The sequence below is a fragment of the Sus scrofa genome, chromosome 14 (genome assembly GCF_000003025.6).
Source record: "Sus scrofa isolate TJ Tabasco breed Duroc chromosome 14, Sscrofa11.1, whole genome shotgun sequence".
Taxonomy (NCBI): domain Eukaryota; kingdom Metazoa; phylum Chordata; class Mammalia; order Artiodactyla; family Suidae; genus Sus; species Sus scrofa.
In genome coordinates, this window is record NC_010456.5 from 99,139,532 (window position 1) to 99,164,565 (window position 25,034).

Sequence of the window (25,034 nt, forward strand, 5' to 3'; positions counted from 1 at the left end):
AGGCTCTTCATTAAAAAGAGAATGCATGGAGTTCCCGTCGTGGCACAGTGGTTAACGAATCCGACTAGGAACCATGAGGTTGCGGGTTCGGTCCCTGCCCTTGCTCAGTGGGTTAACGATCTGGCGTTGCCGTGAGCTGTGATGTAGGTTGCAGACGCGGCTCGGATCTCGCGTTGCTGTGGCTCTGGCGTAGGCTGGTGGCTACAGCTCCGATTCGACCCCTAGCCTGGGAACCTCCATATGCCGCAGGAGCGGCCCAAAGAAATAGCAAAAAAAAAAAAAAAAAAAAGAGAATGCATAAAAGACAGACTGCCTTGGCTGAAACCTCCTTAACCCCTCCCCTCTCATGCAGATAAATAACAATTAGCAGAAAGCAATTCAAACAATACCACTTCCTCTATGTGACAACACAGAGCTGGCCTGGTAAGCAGACTCCATGTATTAATAAATCATGGTAACCATGCATGTTTCTGCTTCATCGCCACCTTGGCTCACCACCAAAGAAGACTGTGTCATGCTAATTCAGAGCTGACCAGTTCTCCAGCAACCACTGTGCATGCACGTCAGATGTTCAGAAGCTAGAGGAAGTATTTCCCCCAAGGTAATGAGATGTAAATAGGTGCAAACTACTAATAATATATACTCACTCAGAAGTCCAAATAAAAGCTGTGACTGGGCTTGGTTTTTATCCAGCCTCTTTCTGCCAGGGGCCAGTCTTTTCATTGACTGGGACTTCTTCCTTGCCTCCACAGGGGTCTTCTTTTCATCTCTCTCATTTTCCTCTGTAGAATGACAATGATTGTTTACTGAGCTCTTAATTTGTATGCAGGCCTCATCACTGCCCTACATTACACCACCACATAAGTAAAACCATCCCTACTTTACAAATGAGGAAACTGAGGCTCAGAGAAAATTGACCGAGGGGCCAAGTGCCTATAAGCAGCAGAGTTGGGATTTGAACGCAGGTGAGGCCCTGATCCATGCCCCTGTGGGTATGCCCTACTTCCTCTATCTTCTCCAGGAGTTTCTCTTCCCTCCCTAGATAATTACTCTCATTCTTTACAAAACAATGGTGCCATTCATTAATTGACTTTCAACTGTCAAACTTTTATCAAGTACTTAATATAAAGTTAAGCAGAAAAATGCTTATCTTACTTCCCTGAGAGAAGGTATTTCCTCTGAACCTTATTTTCCTCTACATCTACTCCCCAAGTCTTTTTGTTTCCCACAAACAAGCAGTTCCTTACACAATCCACTGTAGTCTTCATTCCAAATGACACAGAGGTAAATGGTCACATTGTTAAGTGTTGAGAAAGTATGAACTAGAGAAGCTTATTGGGATAAGGATGTTTCTAGGTTAGATTACTCTAACAATGACCTAAATGATCCGTGTCCTTTTAGGAACTACACTGGGTTTATTATTTAAACATGACTTACTTCATCTCTCCAAGCACTGGAGAGGATTGAGGAGAGAGGAGTAAACAAAGCTCTAGGTGGGAAGGAAAGGTAAGTATAAAATCCTGGTTGAGGTTCTCTAATGGATTGGGATACCTAAAAGAATAAAAGAACAACCACCCTTGCTATTTCCTACTCATACTGGAAAAAAGTCTTTGGATCACCAAGTAAAAATATTTAGAACTTACTTTACTCCAAGCTAAAAAAAAAAAAAAAAAAGTACTTACCAAAAGAAATGAGAAGCAAATGATTAAACAATTCTGGATGGGGCATCTAAAGTCTCCAATGAGATCTGCTTATATGGAGCTGAAGCCTCCATAGCCATAAACTTGTAGGAACACTTACATGGTAACTTTGACAAATCATGAAGGTGGCATGTAGGGTAATGTGAGAGAAACTCCTGGGGGCTGCTCCTTCTTTTTTTTTTTTTTTTTTTTTTGTCTTTTTGCCATTTTCTTGGGCCGCTCTCGCGGCACATGGAAGTTCCTAGGCTAGGGGTTGAATCGGAGCTGTAGCCACCAGCCTACGCCAGAGCCACAGCAACCCTGGATGCGAACCGCGTCTGCAACCTACACCACAGCTCACGGCAACGCCAGATCGTTAACCCACTGAGCAAGGGCAGGGACCGAACCCGCAACCTCATGGTTCCTAGTCGGGTTCGTTAACTACTGAGCCACGACGGGAACTCCGGGGCTGCTCCTTCTACTTCAGCTGCTTCTACCCTTCCCATCTGACCTAAGGAGGAAATAGTCAACAGAGGTCAAGGTTTCAAGGAGATATATAGGAAATGCTGGTGTCAGGGAAAGGAATAGGGATGAGACAGGGAGTGTAATGCCCTGAATGTCAAGGCTGCAGACACAGGCCCACTAAAGACTGAGATTTAATCAGAAGGTTTTAGAACATTCTCTACCCTACATCTTACCCAGATTGGTGTGGTGGCACATCTTACCACCAAACCAATAGGGCTCCACTATAAAAAAACCAGTGAATTACATCTCAAAGAGCTGCAAGTCACAGACTCTCTCCAAGGATGATTACTTAGGGAAGTTCAAAATCAAATGAGGGATAAAAACAAGTACGCTAGAAACATTTGGAACCTCTGGCACCAACAGCTACAGCAAGCTTTAAGTACAGTCTAACTCCTAGACAGAGTAACATAAATCATCACATTAAAGGCCTGATTACCTCAGTTCCTATTAACCAATATGAAATGTTCATCTTTAAAAAACAAAAAAAAAGGACAAAGCATGCCAAAAGGCATTTAAAAAAACCCCAGTCCAAAGATATAAAGCAAGCATCAGAAAGAGACTCAGATATGACACTGATGTTGGAATTACCAAAGAATTTGATTAATATGTTGTGGGCTCTTGTAGAAAAGTAAAAAACATGCAAGGGATAGGTGACATAAGCAGAGAGATTAAAAATTCTAAGAGTCAAGGAGTTCTCTTATGTCACAGCAGGTTAAGGATCTGATGTTACTGCAGCAGCTCAAGTTGCTGCTGTGGCTTGAGTTTGATCCCTGGCCCAAGAACTTCCATATGCTGTGAGTGTGGCCAAAAAAATTCTAAGAGTCAAAAGGAAATGCTAGAAATCAAAATTATTGAAACAGATATGAAGAATGCCTTTGATGCCCTCATCAATAGATTGGACATGGCAAAGGAGAGAATCTGTGAGCTTGAAGAGGTGTCCATAGAAACCTTCCAAAGTGAAATATAAGAAGAAAAAAGAATGAAAAAATGGAATATCCAAGAACAGTGGGCCAACTTCAAAATGTGTAACACATGAAAAATGGGAAGTAACAATGACTTAAAACTTTCCAAACTTAATAACAAACCCCAAACTCCAGATCAAGGAGGCACAAAACACCAAAAAACAAATGAACAAACAAACAAATGAACAAATAAATCTACACCTAGGCATATCATAGTCAATCTTTAGAAGAGTGAATACAAAGATTTTGAAAAAGCTAGAGAAAGAGAACATATTACCTATAGAGGAACAAGAATAAAATTACACCCAACTTCTTGTGAGAAACTATGAAAGCAGGAAGATAATGGAGTGACACTGTTCATGTTGAAAGGAAGAAAAAAAAAAATCTAGAATTCCATATCCAGCAAAATTATCCCTCAAAAACTTTCTCAGACCAACAAAAACAGAGAATTCATCACCAGCCAACCCTCCCTGCAAGGAATGGGGAGTTTTTTTAGGCAGCAGAGAAATGGTATAGGTTAGAAGGTTGGGTCTACAGAAAGAAAAGCACCAGATAAGAATTAAATGAAGCTAAATATTAAATCTTTTTTCTTATTCTTAATTGATCTAAAATATAACTGCTTGTTTACAGTAACAATGGTAACAAAGTATTTGGTGACTACAGCATATAGATCAGTGAAATGAATGACAACAATGTACTAAGAGCTGGGAAGAACTGGGAATGCACTGTTATTAGGTGCCAGCAGTACACTTGAAATAGTACAGTGTTATTTGAAGCAAGCTTAGATTAGGTAAGAATGTATATGATAATTTGGGCAACCTCTGTCTTTTTTTTTTTTTCCAGCTTTGTTTGAAGTATATAAATTTATCAAAAAAAGAAATACAATTGATATGCTAAGAGGAGAGATAAAATTGAATAATAACATGGTGCTCAAAACCAGAGGAAGGCAGAAAAGGAAGAAAATGACAGAACAAATGTCACAGAATAGAGTTATAAACATGGTAGACGTCGATTCAAATATATATTTCTACTATAGTTTTGACGTGAAAGGTCTAAACAGAGCAATTAAAAGACAGAGATTGTCAAAATAGATTAAAAACAAGACATCACTATATGCTGACTATAACAAATCTACTTTAAAGACCCAAAGAGGTTAAAGATAGAGGGTAGAGAAAGATTTATCATGCTAACACTAATCAAAAGAAAGCAGTTTTCTTAATTTCAGATAAAGCAGTCTTTGCAACAAGGAAGATTACCAGGAATAGAGAGAGAGGTGATGGAAGACATAATAAAGCCTTCCATTCTTCAAGATGCTATAATAATCCTAATGTGTATGCACCTAACAAGACAGCATCAAAATACATGTGGTTCTGCACCATCAAAGGGCTGGGAGGGGACTCTGGGTTGGCTACCTCTTTGGTATCAGAGCCTTTCTTTAGCCTCACCTAAAAATATATATATATATATTTTTGGGCTAAACTGGACCCTACCTATTTCACTGATCTCTGCCTTATAATCTCCAGTAAAATTTTCCTGAAAAATTCTCAAGAGACCCTCAAATCTTTACACTTACCAACCATGGTATGTTAATGGATAATGGCTCTTATAAATAAGTGCTATTCCTATTGACCAAATGTTACACAAGGCTGCTGTGATTAATAAACCACAAATCCTCTTGAGGACATTTCAATTCATAGCATATATTTTCTCAATCATCTGATGCTAAGCTAATACCACTGTGCCATGTCAGCGCTCAAGAATGAAAAGGATTCTCATATATACAATAAACATTAACTCTTATGCTAAGTCCTCACTCCATGTTCTCTTCGGTAAGAGCAAGCCAGAGCCATGTGTGCGGTCCTTCTGCCTCTCCTGGAATGCTGCTGCTTCACCTCCTCTCCAGACTCTCTACACCCCTCAGGGCCCAGCTCCAGCCTCTGCTTCTGGCCACTTCCCCTCACTCTTAAGTCTCTTCTCACTGATCATGACCACCTCTGCCAGCCTGTAGGAGGTGGAGTTTGGGCCATCTGAAGGCAAGCATTGCTTAATTTTCTTCTTCTTTGTACCCCGAGCAAGTAGACAGGTAAGACACATGAGAACTTGAAAGTGCTGATAAGCAGAATTTTAAGACAGCAGTTTTGATTTGTTCAAATTAAGTGTTCTCAACAGAAGGAGAAAGAAGATAAAGGGTGTCAGTATCAAGGGATCTAAGTGGTGCATCTCATGTCCTAGTTCATCCAAAACTTGACTTTTTGTGTAGTGATGGTCAAATTAAAGCTAGCAGGTACTCTCATTTTCTGTGCTATTTATGAAGTTTGAGTTATTTATCAAATGTATCAAGAGGTTAAAGATAGAAGGTAGAGAAAGATTGGGTAGGTATTTGCTTGGAGTCCAATAAAACATACAATTAGCAAACTGGCAAAGTTAGTCTTTCACACCTCATGGTGTGAATTTCCTGCTACTTTGTTCACACTAAGAGTCACGCTACTTAGCTTGACCACCATATGCAGTTCCTCTCACTGAAGACACTTACTGAAGAACTTAGGAAAGCTCACAGTATTCAGGTAGAGAGGTGCCAAGAAGTGGGTGAGAACTTGTAGTCCAATCAGATTTTCACCCGTTGCCAGCTTCATGTCCTTGGGAAAGTTATTTAACATTGCTGAGTTAGCTCCTATAAAATGGGAATAACTACCCTAGAGGGGATGAGAAGGTTAATGATTCATACATGTGCAATCCCTGACTTGCAAAGAGAGCAAATTAAAGAAGCTATTGTCCAGGGCTCTGGTACTTAATCAAAGGACAAAAAAAGCTCATGTCCTCATTCAGGCAGGCGTTATCGAGTGTACTGCTGTTCTCCAGGACCTGAGATTTCTCTCATCCTTCCTGGGATTTGCAGACTTGAAAGACTGTTAATTTATGATTCTGTGCAGTCAGGCATGAAGTGCAACCAGCTAGTGAACTTTTTGGTATGTATGCAGCACGTAAATGGAAAATAATGAATTTTTTCATGTAACTCCCTTGACTTAAGAGGAAAAAAATCCTATTTTTAACATATGCCAATAATTCATTCTCATTACTCAAGGTACATTCCCTTTCAACATGTGGCATCTGGTCAATAGCCAAAGTTAAGGAAAGGCTGTAACAGTTAAATACAAACCTATCCTTGAATTTTGCTCCATTTGCCTAAAGAGGTCACCACATTTTTTCTGAGACACAAGTCCAAAGTTCTACCCAGGAAATCTTCCTAGGTTTTACAGTTCCTGCCTCCCTGGCTAGATAATACCCTCCCTTAATAAAGACAGGCTTCCACTATTAACATCTTCCCTTTCTTACCACATTAGATATAATATCTTTTCTCTTTTTAAAAAGTGATTTGGGGAGTTCCCTGGTGGCTCAGCAAGTTAAGGATCTGTTGTTGTCACTGCTGTGGCGGGGATTCGATTTCTGGCCCAGGAACTTCTATGTGCTGCAGGCGTGACCAAAAAAAAAAAAAAAAAGTGATTCTGCATTATCATTGACAATCAAAGTACTATTACTGTACAGCTCATTTTAGAATTTACCTTTCCTTTTGTCTAAACTGGAAAAACTGTTTACTTCTAGTTTTAGGGGTTAAAAAATTAAGTCAGTGACTTAATTGAGAATTAAAGAATTCAAAGTGACTGCTAAACAGTGGTCTACAGTTTGGATTAAACTTACCTGTGATTCTTTTTATATATGTTTATTTTTACATCCACACCTGCAGCATAAAGAAGTTTCTAGGCCAAGGGTTGAATCGAAGATGCAGCTGCCAGCCTATACCACAGCCACAGCAACACTGGATCCGAGCTGCATCTACAACCTGCACCACAGCTTGAGGCGACACTGGATCCATAACCCACTGCGAGGTCAGCGATCAAACTCACATCATCATGGAGACGATGTCAGGTTCTTAATCCTCTGAGACACAATGGGAACTCCTTTTTATATATCTTAAAAAATACACTCAATCTGTAGAGGTTACTGAGGTTTAGAGTACATTTTAAGGACTCTTGAGGGAAAAGAAACGTGATTATAAAGGTCCTCTCTTAAACAAACTCAGTGAGGAAATTCCCAAACTCAGTCTTTCATCCTGCTTTAATGACTTCATTTATGACTTGTGTGAAGAATGTGAACACATTAGAAATAGTAGCCATTGGGAGTTCCGTTGGTGCAGCAGAAATGAATCTGACTAGGAACCATGAGGTTGCAGGTTCGATCCCCGGCTTTGCTCAGTGGGTTGAGGATCTGGTGTTGCTGTGAGCTGTGGTGTAGGTCGAAGATGTGGGTCGGATCCTGCATGGCTGTGGCTGTGGTGTAGGCCAGCAGCTGTAGCTCCGATTCGACCCCTAGCCTGGGATCCTCCAAATGCCACAGGAGTGGCCCTAAAAAGCAAATAAAAAAAAAAAGCAAAAAAAAGAAAAAGAAAAAAGAAATAGTAGCCATTTATTTTAATATCAGTTTTTTATTATAAAGTGCATTTTGATTAATTTATGATCTAGGTAAGCTGTTAAGATATCAGTATACTCTCTGGAATAATAACTTTACAAAGATTTAAAACAAACAAAATTTTAAAAGCCTTTTTATTTCCTTCACCATTATTGTTTTACAATACAAATATCACCTTGTGAATACACAAAAAAACCCTACGGAAGATAATTCTGCTGCACGTAAAATACAGAATGGATATATATAACTTCTTCATCCTTAAAAAACTATTTTGTTCTCCACATTGGCAAGTATAGAATAGAATACTTCCCCAAACATACTTATGTTAGGAGCAAAACTTAGAGTTACATGCAGTTCCTGCACAAATATATTTTAAAGAAATAGATCTTTTTTTGTTGTTGTTGTTCACCAACAAAATTGTCATGAGAGTATGGATAATTATAGCTTTCAAGTTTAGCTTAGTGATCATTTTCAAAACTCTCTTTTTAAAAACAAAGTATTCATGGCTGTCTCATTGTATAGTTAAAATCGAACTACCAAATAGATGAAAAAATAATTTAAGTGGTACATGTCATTGCCACCTGCTCACAATATGGGAACAGGCTCTGACTTTCTAATTAACTCTCCCATTCTTTAATTCATAGCAATTTAAAAACCATAAGCAGTCTTCTGATTTAATTTAGCTATAAATGAAAAATTTAGTAGTGTATACATACATTTATACTTTCATGGAATACTTTATTTTAAATAAAAACATTTAAGATTGCCTACTGACCATACAATCAAGACAAGAAAGGCACTAGAAACATAGACAAAGTTCTCTCCCAAGAAGCATTTTAAAATTTTAACTCTCTTCTCTCTGACATGTAAAAATCTTTAAATTTGGTTTTCATAACATCATTTTGAAAAATAAAGTTAGGAAATACTTATTAGAAAATCACTTTATAACAGAATCTTTTTTTTTTTTTGCACTTTTTGACACACTGTCTCTGCTGATTTTTACAAAACCTAAAGTTACCAAACCTTTCTGTGTCTGTCATTTTTATTTGAATATCGGTGCAACAGGTAGAAAGATTTCAGAATTGAACCCCATTCAGGTACTTAGAAACCTTCATAGAGACATTTGCTAGAAAATGGCTTACAGCCCAATCTTTGGGGCAAGAGATATGAAAAGTATGTTTTCCCAAGAAAATAATACGCTTTATTTCCAGATGTGACTGGAAAGACCAGAACTTATGATATAAAAGCTTACATTTATGCTGTTGCATCATATACAAAGGAACATGGTAGTCGCAGGTTATGTAAATCCCAAACTTATGAACAGGAAATGTGTACAGTGCATGATAGGTGAAATTTGCTTTATTGTTGTCCAACGCAGGTCCTTTGGAGAGAAAAAAAGATCACAGTGCTGACCAGGTAACTCAATAGGTTAAGTCAAGGTAACCACTGAAGGATAACAGGATTAGGGAGGTGTTTATTTTATGGCATCTTCTCTCATGGAGTTCTTAGCACTTCGGACAGTTCCTCTTTCCCCACCTTGTACAGCTGTTATGTGTCATTCACCAACCGGCTGTACTTAACTTGCCTACCGAGGTGGACTACTGGCCAGGGGAAGGGCCAATGGTAAGATCGAGGTACAATTCCTTGGACATTCTTTTCAAAGTACTGAAATGGCCTGTACCACCACACCCTGGCCAGGAGGTTCATCTGAGAAGCTTCTTTTAGCACCTAAGATAATACAGAAAGAGAAAACCAAGTCAGGAAGCACAGCTGATGGTTCCAGCCTCAAAAGGAGAGTCTGCCTATTTCTTAGAATCTTTAAGTATTTTCTATATTAACATTCACAAAGGACCCCAGACCTGTCCCATGACCCCCCCCCCCCAAAAGGCCTGTTTCACACTGAAACCACCATTCTACAGTCTGCATTCAACTGCAAATCAGGCCGCACCCTCGCAGAAAAACCACTCCAATTCTGGGAGTACAGGAGAAACTTGTGGCTTCGTCAATCTCTTGTCTATAAATAAACACTTCAGTAAGGGTTTTAGTTACTCACTCCTCCATGATGAAAATGGACAGACTTAATTGAATGTTAAGTACTAAGCTGGTGAAGGGCCAAGGACAGAAGAGAAGGTGGGAATGCAAATCAAGCGAGAGGTGGGCACAGCTTACAAATCATTTGCCAGAACGAGGAGAGGAGAGTCTTGGCACTTCTCCCCCTGCCACGCCAGCAACAGCAGGCCAAGAGCCACGGGAGATAAAATGGGGAGAAAAACTCACTTGCTGATTGGCCATAGTGTGGTACCACCAGAAGAGTCTCGTGGTGATGTAATAGGCCACCACCACGTCCACAGTGTAGTGGTCATGCGCTAAGAGGATACAGAAGATTCCAACCACGCTGAGAAGCCAGCAAATCCAGTGGTACCACCATAGTCGTCGGGGGGAATCTGAAAAGGAGAAACGTGCTAGAGTTCCATTGTTCAAGTACCCCTGAGGACACCTCCCCGCGCCTCAACTACTACTTCTGAATCCAATTACCCTGAGTCTGCCTGAAAACAGATTGTTTGGAGTAGCAAATCTAAGGGCTTTAGCTTCTGTGTAACTGAGGTTAGAAAGGAAGCAGCTTATTTTACAAAGTGAATTTATTAGCAACAGTAACTTACATGTGCTTATGACTTGATTCATGTAATCATAAATACAGTTTAAAAAGACAAAGACAGGTTCATGCATCATGCTCCATTTAAAAAAACACACACACACAACTTTCCACTGGCATTTAATTAAATGTCTAAATAATTTGGGGTTAATGCTCTATACAAAAATCAATATCTTTGGGTTTATAGATCCTTATACACAGACTAGGCAATTATAATTGATACAACTGTCTTATTTGCTTTCCAGGCTCTGCAGCCATACACTAATTTGAAAGTCTTTGAGATTTCTATTTCTCAAATACAAATAAGAGAGAATCCAAATGCCTGGGAATGAATTCTAGTCCAAGGACACTCCCAAGGATAGGGGAGTGTCACTGGTCTCTGCCTCCATCTGGGAAGTCACCTGATAAGAGACTCAAAATCTCTATGAGCGGAGGCTTTCCTACCCTGTATTCTCCGTGAGTGAGCTTCAGAGGGTCAGAAATTTAAGCAAAATATTATTTGAATGTGAGGTACCCTCCTCCACCTGGGGAAGAAAGTTTAGGCTTTTACTGGATCCTCAAGGGGTCCAAGTTATCAGTCATTCATTTAACCAATATTTACTGAGCATCTATGATGTGCCCAGCACAGGAACTGCTTAATTACCCAGATCAACAAACAAAACAGGCAAAGAGCTTGCCTTCATGGGGAAATACCTTTCTCATGGTGAAGAGACAATAAACTGCCGTTCATTCTCCCTGCAAGCCTATTAGGGTCCATCTATGCCATCTATTTGAATTTTCACAGCCTCTCTCTCATGCATGACGCAGCTATCAGTATCTCTTTCTAAAGATGAGTGAACTAACACTTCCAGAGGTTAGAGGTTTTCCCCAAGATCACAGAGCCAGTAAGTGACAGCACCACAACTCAAAATTGGTTTATGACCCAAATCTTCCAAGATGGTTCCTGGCCTTATCTTCAAGGCTAAGGCCTACCTCCATTGAAGTATTTTAGGTACCAAGCAGCAGGGGTAGGAATCTCACCCCCAGGACCACTGACCTCAAGCTCTAATCTGTTCCCATTTACCACACACCAGATTACATCCCAGAACAAGGGCTAGATCATGCCCTGGCAACAATGAAGGGACACTGTTAGAATTCACAGTGCTTGCTCACATCCTAAGCACAAGCAGAACACCTCTGCCTTCCAAAGTATGTCTTTTCTTCTCCTCCTGTGTTCCCCACCTTATTTTTTTAAAGCAAAAATTGGGCTTTTGCTCTTCAGTCCATCACCTGTTCCCTGTATCCCCACAATCAAAACTGTTATCTGTTGATTCCTCGGTTAATCTCTTAGCTCCTTCCACTTCTCTCCATCCCAATGTCATCGTGGTAATTTGGACCACTGCCATCTTTTTAAGAGCCAGTCTGCTAACTTTTCCCCTGCTCTCCAGTCCTCCCCTCTCCAATTCGTCCTGAAAGCTTTTGCAGAGTGGTTCCTCCCCCCCACCTTTTTTGGTCTTTTTAGGGCTGCACCCTGTGATATGGAGGGTCCCAGGCTAAGGGTCCCCCAGCCACATCAACGCCACATCTTTGACCTACACCACAGCTCCCGGCAATACCAGATCCTTAACCCTCTGAGCGAGGCCCGGGATTGAACCTGCGTCCTCATGGATGCTAGTCAGATCTTTTCTGCTGAGGCATGACTGGGACTCCAGCTTTCTCCTTTTGTAAAGGACGAGTCAGATGACACTGCCCCATAACCTCACTATGGGCACCCCATTTCCATCAGAGTGCAAGTTCAGACTCCTTCTCACGGCTGAGTGCACGCTCCACGGCTCTGTGATCTGGTTCCTCCTTACCAGTTCATTTTTCACTTCTCATGATTAACACCATTCGGAATTCCAACCACACTAAAGTTCCAGAAGGTACCACAGACTCTCAAACACCTCCAAACTGCAACGTGTGTCCCTCCTCTGTGGTACCTGTAGCCTCGTTTTACTTGCTTTTCATGGAAACTGCCTTTATAAAGCTTGTGGAGACTTTCTAACAGTAAAATATTGAGGACAACTGAATTTTCTACAAGCAGTGAAATGAATAAAACATGCACGGAAATAATATAGGAAAACGGGAGGGGAAGGGGTGAAAGGCTTTAAATATATAGTAACATTTTATTTGCTTTTTGAAGGGTCATTGGAAATAGATATGGCAAGTGCTTATATTAAATCTGAGCAGTGTACAGGGCTACCTGTAACATTATTTTTTGTACATTTCATAATAAAATATTTTAAGTACATTTTTTAAAGGACATTCCCCATTTAGTGTCTGCATCATTCGGTGTCCCTAGACCATGCTGCTCTGAGAGACATCACTGCCCCCCCCCCCAGTGTACTTAGAGCAGGTAACACAGTGCCAGGTGCCTGAACAAATGGCTGCTGAGTGAACCGCCATCTACCATCCTCCAACCAGGCCTGGAATTTTATCTCCTTCCCTCTGGCTCCTTCCAGTAGCTATAAAACACCCCAAACCACAGGTGACACTTGAAGAAATGAGATGCTCCTATCAAGAAGAACCAGCACTTTTTTTTTTCAGCCACACCCGTGGCATATGGAAGTTCCCGGGCCAGGGTTTGAATCCCAGCTGCAGCTGAGATCTACACCACAGCTGCTGCAACACCGGATTCTTAACCCACTGTGCCATAGCAGGAACTTCCAGAACAGGTGCTTCTGACACGTTTCCCTGGGTGCCTGCTGTGCCTGGGCATGGTGGTGAGGTGAGTGGCTGCCTTTCGAGGTCCAGTCTTGCTTCAGTAGACTCTCCAGAAACTGCGGGAAATGGCAGGTGAGGAAATGCTCATGGAAGGCTGCCTGAGACTTACACTCTTTGATAAATAAGTAGGTGAGTGTGAGCATGACCGTGTGGCCGCTGTACAGATAGTCCCCACACATGTTGTGGGAGCCCGTGATGGACAGACCGCCGCCAGCTATGAGCTTCATTATTCTCCGCAGTTGGGCTTCCCAGTCTCCAAAAAGCTGGTGGGAAAAGAGAACATCAGACTCATCATTGGCGCACATGAACGTGTGCTACGATGATGATTTATCTTCAGAATTAAGCTCTGTGATACTGTAATATTAAGAAATGCATATTTGGTCTTTGTCCCCCATTCCTGGCACAGAGCTTCTACAACCTTCGGCATTTCCTAAGACAGAAGAGATAAAGGTGTCTTTTGTCATTCACAAAAGCCCTTTTTGACCACACCTGAGTTCAGGTTCATATGTTCCAAGTGACTTTTGGAAAGTTCCTAGGATGGGGGTGCAAGCCAGAAGAACCAACCAGGTGATTAGAGGATTGGAATGTGAGTACTCACTTCCTTCACCTTCAAGGAGGGGAGAGGGGCTGGACCTTGAGTTAGTTACCATGGCCAATGACTGAATCATGCCTATAGAATGAAGCCTCCACAGAAATTCAACAGAGTTTGCAGGCTGGTGAACATGTGGAGATGTGGGGAAAGTGGTGCAGCCCAGAGAGAGCATGGAAGCTCCACGCCCTTCCCACCTACCTTGCCCTGTGCATCTGCATCTCTTCCATCAGGTTGGTCCTAAGATTTATCCTTTTTATAATAAACTGGTAATCTATAAGTAAAATGGTTTCCTGAGTTCTGTGAGCAGCTCTAGCTTATTAAGTGAACCCAAGGAGGGGGGTCATAGGAAAAACCAATTTATAGCTGGTCGGTCAGAAGCTCAGGTGATAATCTAGACTTGCGACGAGAGGATGAAGTGAAACTTAACCTGTAGGAACTGGTGCTATTTTTGCGTAGACAGTGCCAGAATTGAGTGAAAGAGAGAAATTTGCTTGTGGGAGGGAAAAGCCCCTGAAAAAATGGTCACAGAAGTGTTCAGTGTATGTTTGGAGACTGCAGGAGATGTCCAGGACTGTTCTTCCCTTACAAGCTAGTATTAAGATGCGTAAAATCCCCCTTTCTTCCATGAAGTGTGCCCACTCAGTGTTCACTGTTGTTTGGACAGCCCTTGGAAGAGGATGGTCCTGGAGATGAAGCAGGTGGCCTCAGATCTTTCCTGCAATGTTATTAGCACTTTTCACAGCATGTGTGAGCAGATATTTAATTACCAATTTTTTTATTACACTGATAAAGACTGGACTGATTTCCTACTATAAGTACCATTTTTGGGGGGGAAAAATCTCTGGGAAAAATTTCGAGATCTATTTCATAGGCTTGGCCTAAAGGACAAATGTTCTACTAACTTACTAGCTAAACCAGCTATAGGCAGAGGTGTCAAATATATGAATATTTTTTGGTATGTGATTTTTGGTGACCCAAATGAAGCAAGGGACAGAATAGGATGTATCCTTAATTCTTTGAAATTATGTGGGTAGAAATGCATGTTTTTCCTTTTAATAAAAGTGAAAAAAAAAGTTGATAAACAAACTTACCTGTCTCTGATACAAGTCTAGGATGAATACTAGAGTAATAGATGGTGTGAACAACTCATTCACTGAAACTTTTATTTATTCTGGCAAACAAAATTTTATGTTTATATTTTATGTTTGTCAGCACTCTTAAATTTTGGTTAACCAATTTAATCACCTTTTCAACATTTAACTGATAATATTCTGGGTTCTAGGAAACATGTTTCATTAAAATTTCCCTTTAAAAAATTGATCAGGATTTCCTGTTGTGGCTTAGAGGAAACAAACCTGACTAGTATCTATGAGGACATGGGTTTAATTCCTGGCCTTGCTCAGTGGGTTAGGGATCTGGCATTGCCATGGGCTGTGGTGTAGGTAACAGACACGGCTCAGATCCCATGCCGCCATGGCTGTGGTATAGGCTGGCAGCTACAGCTCCCATTCAACCCCTAGCCTGGAAACCTCCATATACCATGGGTGCAGCCCTAAAAAGACAAAAAAAAAAAAAAAAAAAAAAATCGAGATTTCTAGTTAAGGATGACAGGTTGAACATATCACACACAGGATATGGATTTCCAAACTGAAAGGAATCACTGAAAGCCCAGCTCAACAGAAGCACACGGATCTATACAGCAAGACTTAACATCATGAAACTTCAGAAACTGGGAGCTAACAAGAGACCTTAAAGCATCTAGAAACCAAAAACAAGCTTCATAAAAGAATTAAGAATCAAGCTTTTCCAAAAGCAACACTGGAAAATAGAAGGCTTGACAACTATGTTTCCAAATTCTGAGGGGAAAATATTTCCAACTTAGAATTCTATATCCAGCCGTATTATTAACTGAATGTAAACTTAAAGAAGAGACCAAGGATAAACTGAAGCCATTTCATCCATACAAGATTTCGAAATTACCACCTACGTACTCTTTCCCATGTAGAGGATATACTCTACAAAGCAAAGGAGTACACACAGAAAAAAGAAAAAAAGGATTTGCTAGGATGCCAGTGAAGGGACAGCTGACAAAATGTGCAGAAGGCCTAGAGAGGTAGCCCCCCATGTGGGTGAGTCAGAGATCTGGAGATGAGGCTAACAGAACACCCAACTTGGTGGCTTCAAGTCACAACGTGGGCATGAAAAAGTACACAGAACACTAATAGAGCAAAAAGCAAGGCAATTACCCAATTCTTCAGAAAGCAAAAAATTGTGTTGAAAAGGAAAATTATGGGAAACTATACGAGGTGGCTATGAATAGCATTTACAAAACTGTTATAATGTAAGCACTGAGTTAAACCAAGGACAGAAAACGACACTGGGAAGATGGGCTAAGAACCTAGGATGCTGGGGGGTGGGAAGAAGGGAAGGAAAAGGCACAGAACATGTGCAAGATGGTGTTGATGTTCTAGGACTCCAAATCCTGGCCTTCCCCAGGGGGAAGTCAGTAACAGAGACAGCCTCTACTGGAAACAATATTGCCAGTGTCACTTGGAAAACACACACACACACACACACACACACACACACACACACAAATTCTGTAAAAAGAGTTTAATAAATGAAGGCAAATGCCACAAGATTCAAAGAATTGGAGAAGGAGGATGGCAGGTTGGAGTGCGGTTAGGATGAGGACTACAGTTTTTCATAGTAAGTCCTGCAGAATCATTTTGTTCCCTAAATTGCATGCATGATGTTAACATGAAAAAAATAACTGTTGAAAGTTTTAAATTGAAAGTTTGGTCTATTTCTGTTATAACAACAGACAATTTATAGAAGAAAATTATGGCAAAAAAGCTTAGGTAGTTCTCCATTTTACACTATTTCAAACTGCCCTCGCGAAGTTCCCTCTGTGTTCTGAAAACTATAAATCATATTCTTGAACACCCCGCCCCCAAATTCACCCTGTAATTTTAGAAGGAGAATATTTGTGGGGAAACTGTATGGATAGGAAAACTTGGACAGATTATGAAGTAAACATGGCATTGAGGAAAACCAGCCAAAACGTAATGTTCCATTTCTTACAAGAGCCCTTAATACATCTACGCTTTCTTTTGACGGTATCTTTCCATGACTGTCAAACCTTTGCAAGGGGAAAGTCTTTAAGCTCAGCGGGGAACAGGAAAGAAGATGGATGGTTATACCAACATAAACATTTTTAATTATGCTTTAAAAAAGCAACAAACAACAAGACAAATTACAAGACAATCAGAGAAGAAACAAGTTAACATCTTTATCATGTACACAGCACAGATAAATCAAGTAAATAAGACCATTTAGGAAACAAGATTTATCAAAGGACAAAGAACGTGACCAGCTGGAGGCACTGACTCTGTCATACAAACAGAAATAAAAATTAGCTTTAACAGGAGCACATTCTTTCTCTTATCAAATTAGCAGTGAAGCAAAAGGCCAGCCAGTGGTGTAGGGCAGGAACAATGTCACAGATGTTTTCCAACAAGCTCCTCTAAGGGGAGGGACATGGAGAATACAGCAGCCATGGGGAAGAAGAAACAGTGGGCGCTGAAGCAGGGCTAAAATCACAGTTCTTCTACCAATTAGCTGTGTGACCCTGTGTAGCCAAACCACTCTAAGTCTCAACTTCCTTATCATCAACTTAGGCAGCAAAATCCTCTGTAAAAATAATCGTCAATATTGAGCAGCAATCCAAACAGCCATTACCTGTGTGACTCAGTGCTTAACTGCTTCTAGGCATCTACTTCCAAGGAGTGACCTTGAATACGAAGAAAAGCTTTATGCACAACATTATTTATAAGAGCGACAAAGTGGAAACCCACATGGGAACTGTTAAATAACTATTCCCGTGCTATTCAGAACCTGGGCCAGGGAAGTATTAGCAACACCAGGAGATGGCTGTGATTACAGGCATGCCTTGGCTATTACAGGTACGTTCCCAACCACTGCAGTAAAGTGATTATCCCAATAAAGTCAGTCACACAAAATTTCTGGCTTCCCAGTGCATTTCATATAAACGTCGTTACACTACACTGTAGTCTATTAAGTGTAAAAAAAGTGTACATGACTTTATTAAAGTACTTTATTGCTTGGAGTTCCCATCATGGCTCAGTGGTTAACAAACCCGACTAGTATTCATGAGGACGCAGTTTGATCCTTGGCCTTGCTCGGGGGGGTTAAAGATCTGGCATTGCCGTGAGCTGTGGTGTAGGTCACAGACATGGCTCAGATCCAGAGTTGCTGTGGCTGTGGTGCAGGCCAGCAGCTACAGCTCTGATTGGACCCTTAGCCTGGGAACCTCCAGAAGCCAGGGGTGCAGCCCTAAAAGAAAAAGAAAAAGAAACGAAGGTTAAATACCACAAGATTACACAATAAATAGAATAATAGGAAAATTTTAAAAATGATGAGAATTACCAAAATGTGACACAGATATGAAGTGAGCAAGTGATGGAGAAAACTGCTACTGATAGATTTGTTCAACCCAGAGTCAGCATGAACCTTCAATTTCTAAAAAATGCAGTATTTGTGAAGGGTCACAAAGTGAAGCTCAATAAAACAAAGTGTGCCTGTACCCTCTCAAGACCCACTGAACCAGAATCTGAGGTGATTCAAAGGCACTGAACTACACTATAATTGCTTAATAAATTATTAAAAAAAATAAACAAACAATGCTATGTAGTAAATTTATATTATAAATATCTTCTACTAAGAGGAAAAAACAAAACAAAATGTTTGGTATAATCATAGCTACTTAAAAAAACACGCACAGGAGTTCCCGTCGTGGCTTAGCAGAAACAAATCTGACTAGTATCCAGGAGGTTGGATCCCTGGCCTCGCTTAATGGGTTAAGAATCCGGTGCTGCCATGAGCAGAGGTGTAGGCCAGCAGCTGCAGCTCTGATTCGAACCTTAGCCTGGGAATTTCCATATGCCACAGGGTGTGGCCCTAAAAAGACCAAAAACATAATAAAGCACAGAAAAAGTCTAGAATATGCACACTACATGTTAACATGGGTTGAATGGAAATTGGTAGGAGTTCTCCTAGTCTGTCCCAAGGGAACGTGTGCTCCTGCTCGTGGGGCTAGAAAGAGAGGGATTCTCTTGGAGTTCTATAGTTCTGAGATTTGGGTGACCTTTGAGTATGGGCAGGAGAGAGGGGAGGAAAGAGGACGAGAGTAAGAAATGGGAGGAGGAAGGAGGGAGGAGGGGAAGGAGGAGGGTGGAGGTGGGGGAGGAGAAGAGAGGAGGGAAGAAGGGGAAGGAGCCCTGGGAAGGAGGAGGGGAGGGGAGGGGGAGGAAGAGCCGAAGGGAGAGGGACAAGGGATGAGGAGGGGGAGGAGGGAGAGGGAGGCGGGAGGAAGAAGAAACAGCAGGAGCAACAGAGCAGCAAAAACAGGAAACTCCCAGCTGGATTGTTCATACTTCTCATTTCTCATTTTAGCTTCCTTCCCCACTCTGTCTGTTACCATTTCCCAGTATCTTCAAAGAGCAGCTCCAGACACTGTGCCTGTGTTCTGTCTGGGTGGCATCCAGTGCGAGGGTAGGAAGATAGAGTGCGCTCACGCCATCATATCTGGAGCTGTAACCTCCCCATCGGTAGGCTTTTGAGGGTTCATTTTGAAAGCAGAGTTATTTGGGGGGAATTCACACAAACGCTTTCTCAATGGGCACTACAAAGCTGTGACGAGGTCTTGTATTTACACCATTCTGAATTATGGTCTCCTAGGGTCACAGAAAAATTACTCTTCGGTAAAAACAAAGCAATTTTTTTTTTCAACTTCTAATGAATGTTCAAGAAATTAAACATCACTTAAGCAACATAAGACAAAACAAGAAACTGAGAGCAGAAGGCAGCATGAGAGGCTTCTGAATGAAACAGATTGCTCCAGAACCGTTCAAATCGGTGCGACTTTGCTTACTAAAAAACAGGTTCCCTGAGGACATTTTCAATGCTGAGTGACTCAATGCTCTGATGATGGTCTGCTCATCACCACTCAGTTTGCAGGAGGGCTCATGCACTTGCCTTTTCTCTTAACCACATTTGAAACTCGGGGATCTTCCCTGTGCTTCACTCCCTATTGGCAGGGCAGGGGAAACCTGGAACCCACACTCACCAAATAATGCTACACGGATCACTGGCTTTGGTGTAACTCTGACAAAGGGTTGAAAGTGTGTGCTAAAGGGTAGAAATGCTATTTGACATAATCCTCACCTCTTACCCATGCTTCATCCTACAGCAGCCCTGAAAAATCAATAAGGCAGGCCTTCACTCTGTCCTGGGTCCCCAGGCTATTCAGTTTTGGAGCTGGAATGGGTTCCAAGTCCTCTGATTGCACACAGCTTATCTGCAAAACTGTAGGCTCCTGTACACTGACAGTGCCTTCCGAGCCTGCATGAACCAGGAACCAGATCGGTATTTAGTAACCTTTCCTTGAGCAGTCTAGGTTCCTTATGAAGGTAATGTCATGCCATCATGCCCCATTCCAACCACCACGGTCAGGTGTCCCCTAAAGTCCTCCCTTGTCCACTCATTCATTCATATCGTTCATTCAGTGAACTGACCTACTACTACCTGGCCAGAGCAAGTACTTCTTGTCTTGTTCCTTATGAATTCTTCCTCAGATGGTAATCACTTCACTCTTGGGAGGATACAGTTTCATCCACAGTTATTATACCATCTCAACTGATGTGAAGTAGGGAGAATTCCCTAAGCACACCCTCCTAGAACTTACATCAATACAACTTGAAAAACACTTTTCCCTCCACTAAGCTCTGAAAGATTTGGCTCTCTACACCTCTCCATGATCCAACGAATCCATCAATTCCTACATTAGGCAGGCTTTTTTTTTTTTTTTTTTTTTGGAGGAGGGGTTGTCTCTAAGTAATTATCAGCAATAAAACACTAATCCCCAACCAGTTTCTTTTCCCCAGTGAAAGCTTTGTAGAGTCCAGTCCAGTTTCTTTGTAGAATGCCCCTCAATTTGGTTTTATCTGGTTGTTTCCTTATGCTTACACTCAGGTTAAGTGTTATTGGTAGGAGACCTTGTATCTGGTGCAAAACAGGTACACAATTTGACACGACTCTAAGTTCGCTTCCTCTCCTCCCACCCAAACTGTTTACATTTTTTTTTTCTTTTTCTTTTTTCTGTTTTTAGGGTTGCACCTAGCACAGGCTAGGGGTTGAATCGGAGCTGTAGCTGCCCACCTATACCACAGCCACAGCGACACCAGATCCGAGCCTTGTCTGTGACCTACATCACAGCTCATGGCAACGCCTGATCCTTAACCCACTGAGTGAAGCCAGGGATCAACCCAAGTCCTCAGGGATCCTAGTCGGGTTCCTTACCGCTGAGGCTCGACGGGAACTCCAAACTGCTTACTTTCTAAATCACTGGAGAGAGGTTTTTTTAAGAGACAGATGTGATCACATCACATTTCCTGTCTCAACCTTTCTGGCTTCCTGTGGCCAAACTCCTTAGAAGGGTGACCAGAGCCCTTAAAATCTGCTTACAACTTGCCTCTCTGGCTTTATTGCTGGCCGTTCCATCGGTCCACAGGATCGCATGCCCTGGGCATGTTTCACTTCACCTGTGCCCCCCAGACTCCTTTTCATACCCTTTCTGTTTTCTCCACCTGTCAAAGTCCTCCTCTCTTTAGCACTTGGCAAACTCCTACACATCCTTTCCAGACTTGGCTGGGATGGCACCTCCTCAGTGCAGCCAACACTCCCAGCCGAGTTTGCCATCGTCTCTGCTGCTTCCATGGCAACGGAGCTCTACACGCCTACTACAGCGAGGGCCATAGACATGTTACATGTGCGTCATGGTTTCCGGACACCCACTTATGAGAAGAGGGGGTACCTGTCGTACATATTTGAGTATCCTCAACATTTACTCCGCGTGGGATAGGTACTCTAGAAATATCTGTTCAGAAGGAAGCTACCTGCTTTGTTTATGAAAAGAAGTCACATCTACAGTCTCCCTGTATCACAACCCCTGTCTCCTGGGTGACTTCCCATAAATATGAAAATCATTTAGAAAAAGCTTAGGGTTTACAAAATCATGGAAAAATGCACATAACAAATGTTAACTATAAAGAAACAGGAGTACAGAAAGCATAATCAGAAGTAAGGAAAATATGTATAAAGGACCAATAATTAGTCTGAAATAGTAACAATAAGATAGGGCTAGAAGTGTAAAAAATTTCCTTTTTGTATTTTTCAATGTATCTATAATGAATGTGGAATTTCTTTAAAATGGAGGAAAAAAAACGATTGTTTTTTAAGAGAATAAGAAATGACTCAGTATATTTCTTTTCTTTTCTTTTTTTCCACACCTGAAAAAGGAAAAGTGGAGAGAGAAATGGGAAAGTTAAGAAGAGACTTCGGATAGGGAAGGTGACTAGAAATTATGAGCAAGAAATTTAAAAAAATGAGTATGAAGAAAACAAAATTATACTGACAAAAAGAAACTGGGAGATAAACAGAAAATTAGGTAAAGTCAAGCACTGATGATTTAAATTCCACACAATTCAACAGGATGACAGGGAGCTATTTTGGTAATAGAACACAAGCCATATTCTGAAATGCTGATAAGGTTAGCAGGAGCTCATAAGAATATCAAAATTGTAGCAAGAAGGGCAGCTTTGAACACTCAAGCCGTTACCTTCAAGAAAGTAAGAAAGAACTAAAAAAGGTTATAAAATCCTAAAAAGCAGAGAGTCTTGCGCCTTTTAAGACTGAACACATGCCAACAAAGAGACCCTTGAGGCTGATAATTACTACATCATGGCTTAGCAGCGAACTCAAGCAGGTGCTTTGATCTTGCTAATTCGTGCAAAGCAAAAAAACCTGACAGTGGCAGAGGAGAATGTGAAAGACTTTGTTACATTTGTATTGTATTGTTCCACTGAACAGTTAACCTCAGATACCACCCAAATATAACCCTTGTCCAACAACAAGTATGTCTGAGGAAAAAAGGAAAAAACATGTCTTTGAAGTTTAGGAGACTCACTCCACTGAAAACATCATGTCAGATTAATGCAGTAGCCAGAGTAGTACCCTGGCGGTAACAGAACTCTCTTTTTGACACTTTTCAATCCTAAGGTCACCATGGAGACCAACAAACAGAACCAACATGAATTGCACTTTAAAACTTAGCCATTAGATTAATTCATGTGATTATTAAAATGAGAGCTGAAAACAGCATAAATTATTTCTTCTCTTCCAATGGCATTAGGCTATCTATCCATCTGGGGCCTGGGGTGGGTTGTTTTTTTTGTTGTTATTGTTTTGTTTTTTCTCGTGGAGTTTGCTAAAATAGAACAAAATTTTCTTACAAAAAGCTTAGAACACAGAAGCATCTTCAAATGTTTCTGCCTTTTTCATTTTCAAAAACTGAAACCTAGAAAGTTGGAACAAGATGACAAGAGATGGTTTTCTGGTTTGTGCACATCCTCCTTGGAGAAAAGCTGTATTGAAATTAACAAGGGTTAACCAAAGTCTTACATACTTGGTGGACTCATAAGCCCGCCACGTGTATACACCAGTTATGGGACAGATGCTTCCTGGAAGTTCCTGATCTAGGAACTGAACACCTCCTTCCTTTTCCACATCTCAGTGGCTCATCTCTGTTGCAGGAGTATTTGATGACAGGCCCCCTTCTGTTTTTCACATCATCATTTCACACGATGGTGATTTCACCAAGCTACAGCATTTTGTGAAGTGACGAGTATGCTGCCATCAAATGAATGAACACTAGGAATAATTTTCTCAATTACTACTGCATGCTATTGAAAATTTTTCTGAGAAGCCACAGGCTTTGAGAATTGGTGTTAAGGTAAGAATTAAGTATACTAATTATGGCATTTTACACGAGGGACCCACTAAGTTTAAGTTCATATGTTCATGTTCAACCCAGTCATATTCTAAAGCTCAACTCTCTTCCCTTGTAGTTTAATGATGATTGATAATTGTAAGTGTATTCTCTGACCAACAGGCTTTAGATGTATCTTAAGTCAGGGAAACAGCATACTTTTTTTTTTTTTTTTTTTTGGCCACACTCATGGCATAAGGAAATTCTTGGGCCAGAGACTGAATCTGAGCCATAGCTGTGACTTACACTGCAGCCACAGCAACACCAGATCCTTAACCCATTGTGGGACAGACCCCATGCCCCAACAAAGACAAGGCCAGATCCTTAACCTGCTGTGCCACAGCGGGAACTCTGGACGCACTGTACTTTAATATTCTGTCTGTGGCGTTTTCATCCGCAACCACTGCTCTAACACCATCCAGAATATGATGAGTCACAAATATTTAATTTCCAGCTCTGATTTTTCCCCTCAACTTCAGACCTAGATAGCTAATTGGCTTGGACACCACCACTTAGACATCTCTTTAAGTCCCTCAAGCTCTATTTGTTTAGTCTGAAGTCATTAACTCCCTCTTCCTCCTTACTATGTAATTATCCCAGCAGTAAAACCCAGTTGCCTTTGAAACCCTTCCTTTCTCTCTTCATTCCCTACATCAAACGTATTACTAAGTTGTACTGATTCAGCCACTTATATCTTGCTCAACTCTGTCTCCTCCTTTCCATCCCCAGGGCCAGTAGCTGAGCTTGAGCACTTCCCACATTACACAAGATGTAAGCTTGGATGAGGTGATCTTAAGGTGCTTCTCACAAAGGCAGGGAGGGACTTGTATCTTCTCTGTTTACTCCTTGCACTTTGGCACCTAACACACAGCAGGTATTTGATGCATGTTAAATAGTTCTCACTGGATGAGTAAGAGTCTAGGGGTTACAGCATGATGACGACACCAAGCATTATCTCTGCAGAGCATCTTCCATCGACAGGGCCCCTGTGTATTCACTGCCTTCTTTTATTCTCGCTGCTCCTTGACACAGACCAAGTGTCATTAAGCCCTGTCGTGCCAACGAAGGGACTGAGGCTCTGAGAAGTTAAATGCAACAGGCGAACAGCTAGCAAGTGCTCTGTGGGATCATCCTCACTCTGACCACAAGGCTGTTTCCATCACCGGGTAGGTCTGTATTTTCACAGGGTCATGTGATGGTTCAGATATAGTTCCATCAAGATTTGGTGGCAAGAATATTGAGGCAGCAAACAGCACACGGGGCTGGAGGACTTTCAGTAAGGTTCCTTTCTGTTTTGCCTAACCTAGCCCCAGGCATAGCTCTGAGGTCGGCGAAGCTGGTCCCTGAATGTCTCTCTAGTGCCATCCTTCTCTCCCCTCGAAACTGCCCCCAGTGCAGTAGTTAGCCCTTGTCTGACCCGTAATTTCTTAAGTTTTATCTCCCTCCAAGAGGCAGCCACCAAGCCTTTAAGGTCTTTTCTAACTCTTCTGTCTGGCTTCAGAAATCATTC

At 41.4% G+C, this 25,034-nt stretch overlaps 2 protein-coding genes across 11 annotated transcripts in view; both read right to left on the reverse strand.

Moving 5' to 3' along the window:
* The window catches only part of ASAH2 (N-acylsphingosine amidohydrolase 2), a 123,264-nt gene extending 121,421 nt beyond the window's left edge, over positions 1–1,843 (reverse strand). Inside the window, exon 1 of the mRNA XM_021072693.1 lies at positions 648–1,843. The gene's annotated coding sequence lies outside the window, so the exon portion shown is untranslated. The remainder of the gene's footprint in view (positions 1–647) is intronic.
* The window catches only part of SGMS1 (sphingomyelin synthase 1), a 310,846-nt gene continuing 293,546 nt past the window's right edge, over positions 7,735–25,034 (reverse strand). For 9 of the 10 annotated variants that reach the window (XM_021071757.1, XM_013983509.2, XM_021071761.1 and 6 more), the window contains 3 exons: positions 13,135–13,288; positions 9,908–10,074; positions 7,735–9,358 (listed from right to left, as the gene is read on the reverse strand). In XM_021071757.1, coding sequence (XP_020927416.1) covers positions 9,179–9,358; positions 9,908–10,074; positions 13,135–13,288 — 501 coding nt within the window. In that variant the 3' untranslated portion in view covers positions 7,735–9,178. 10 annotated transcript variants of the gene reach the window in all.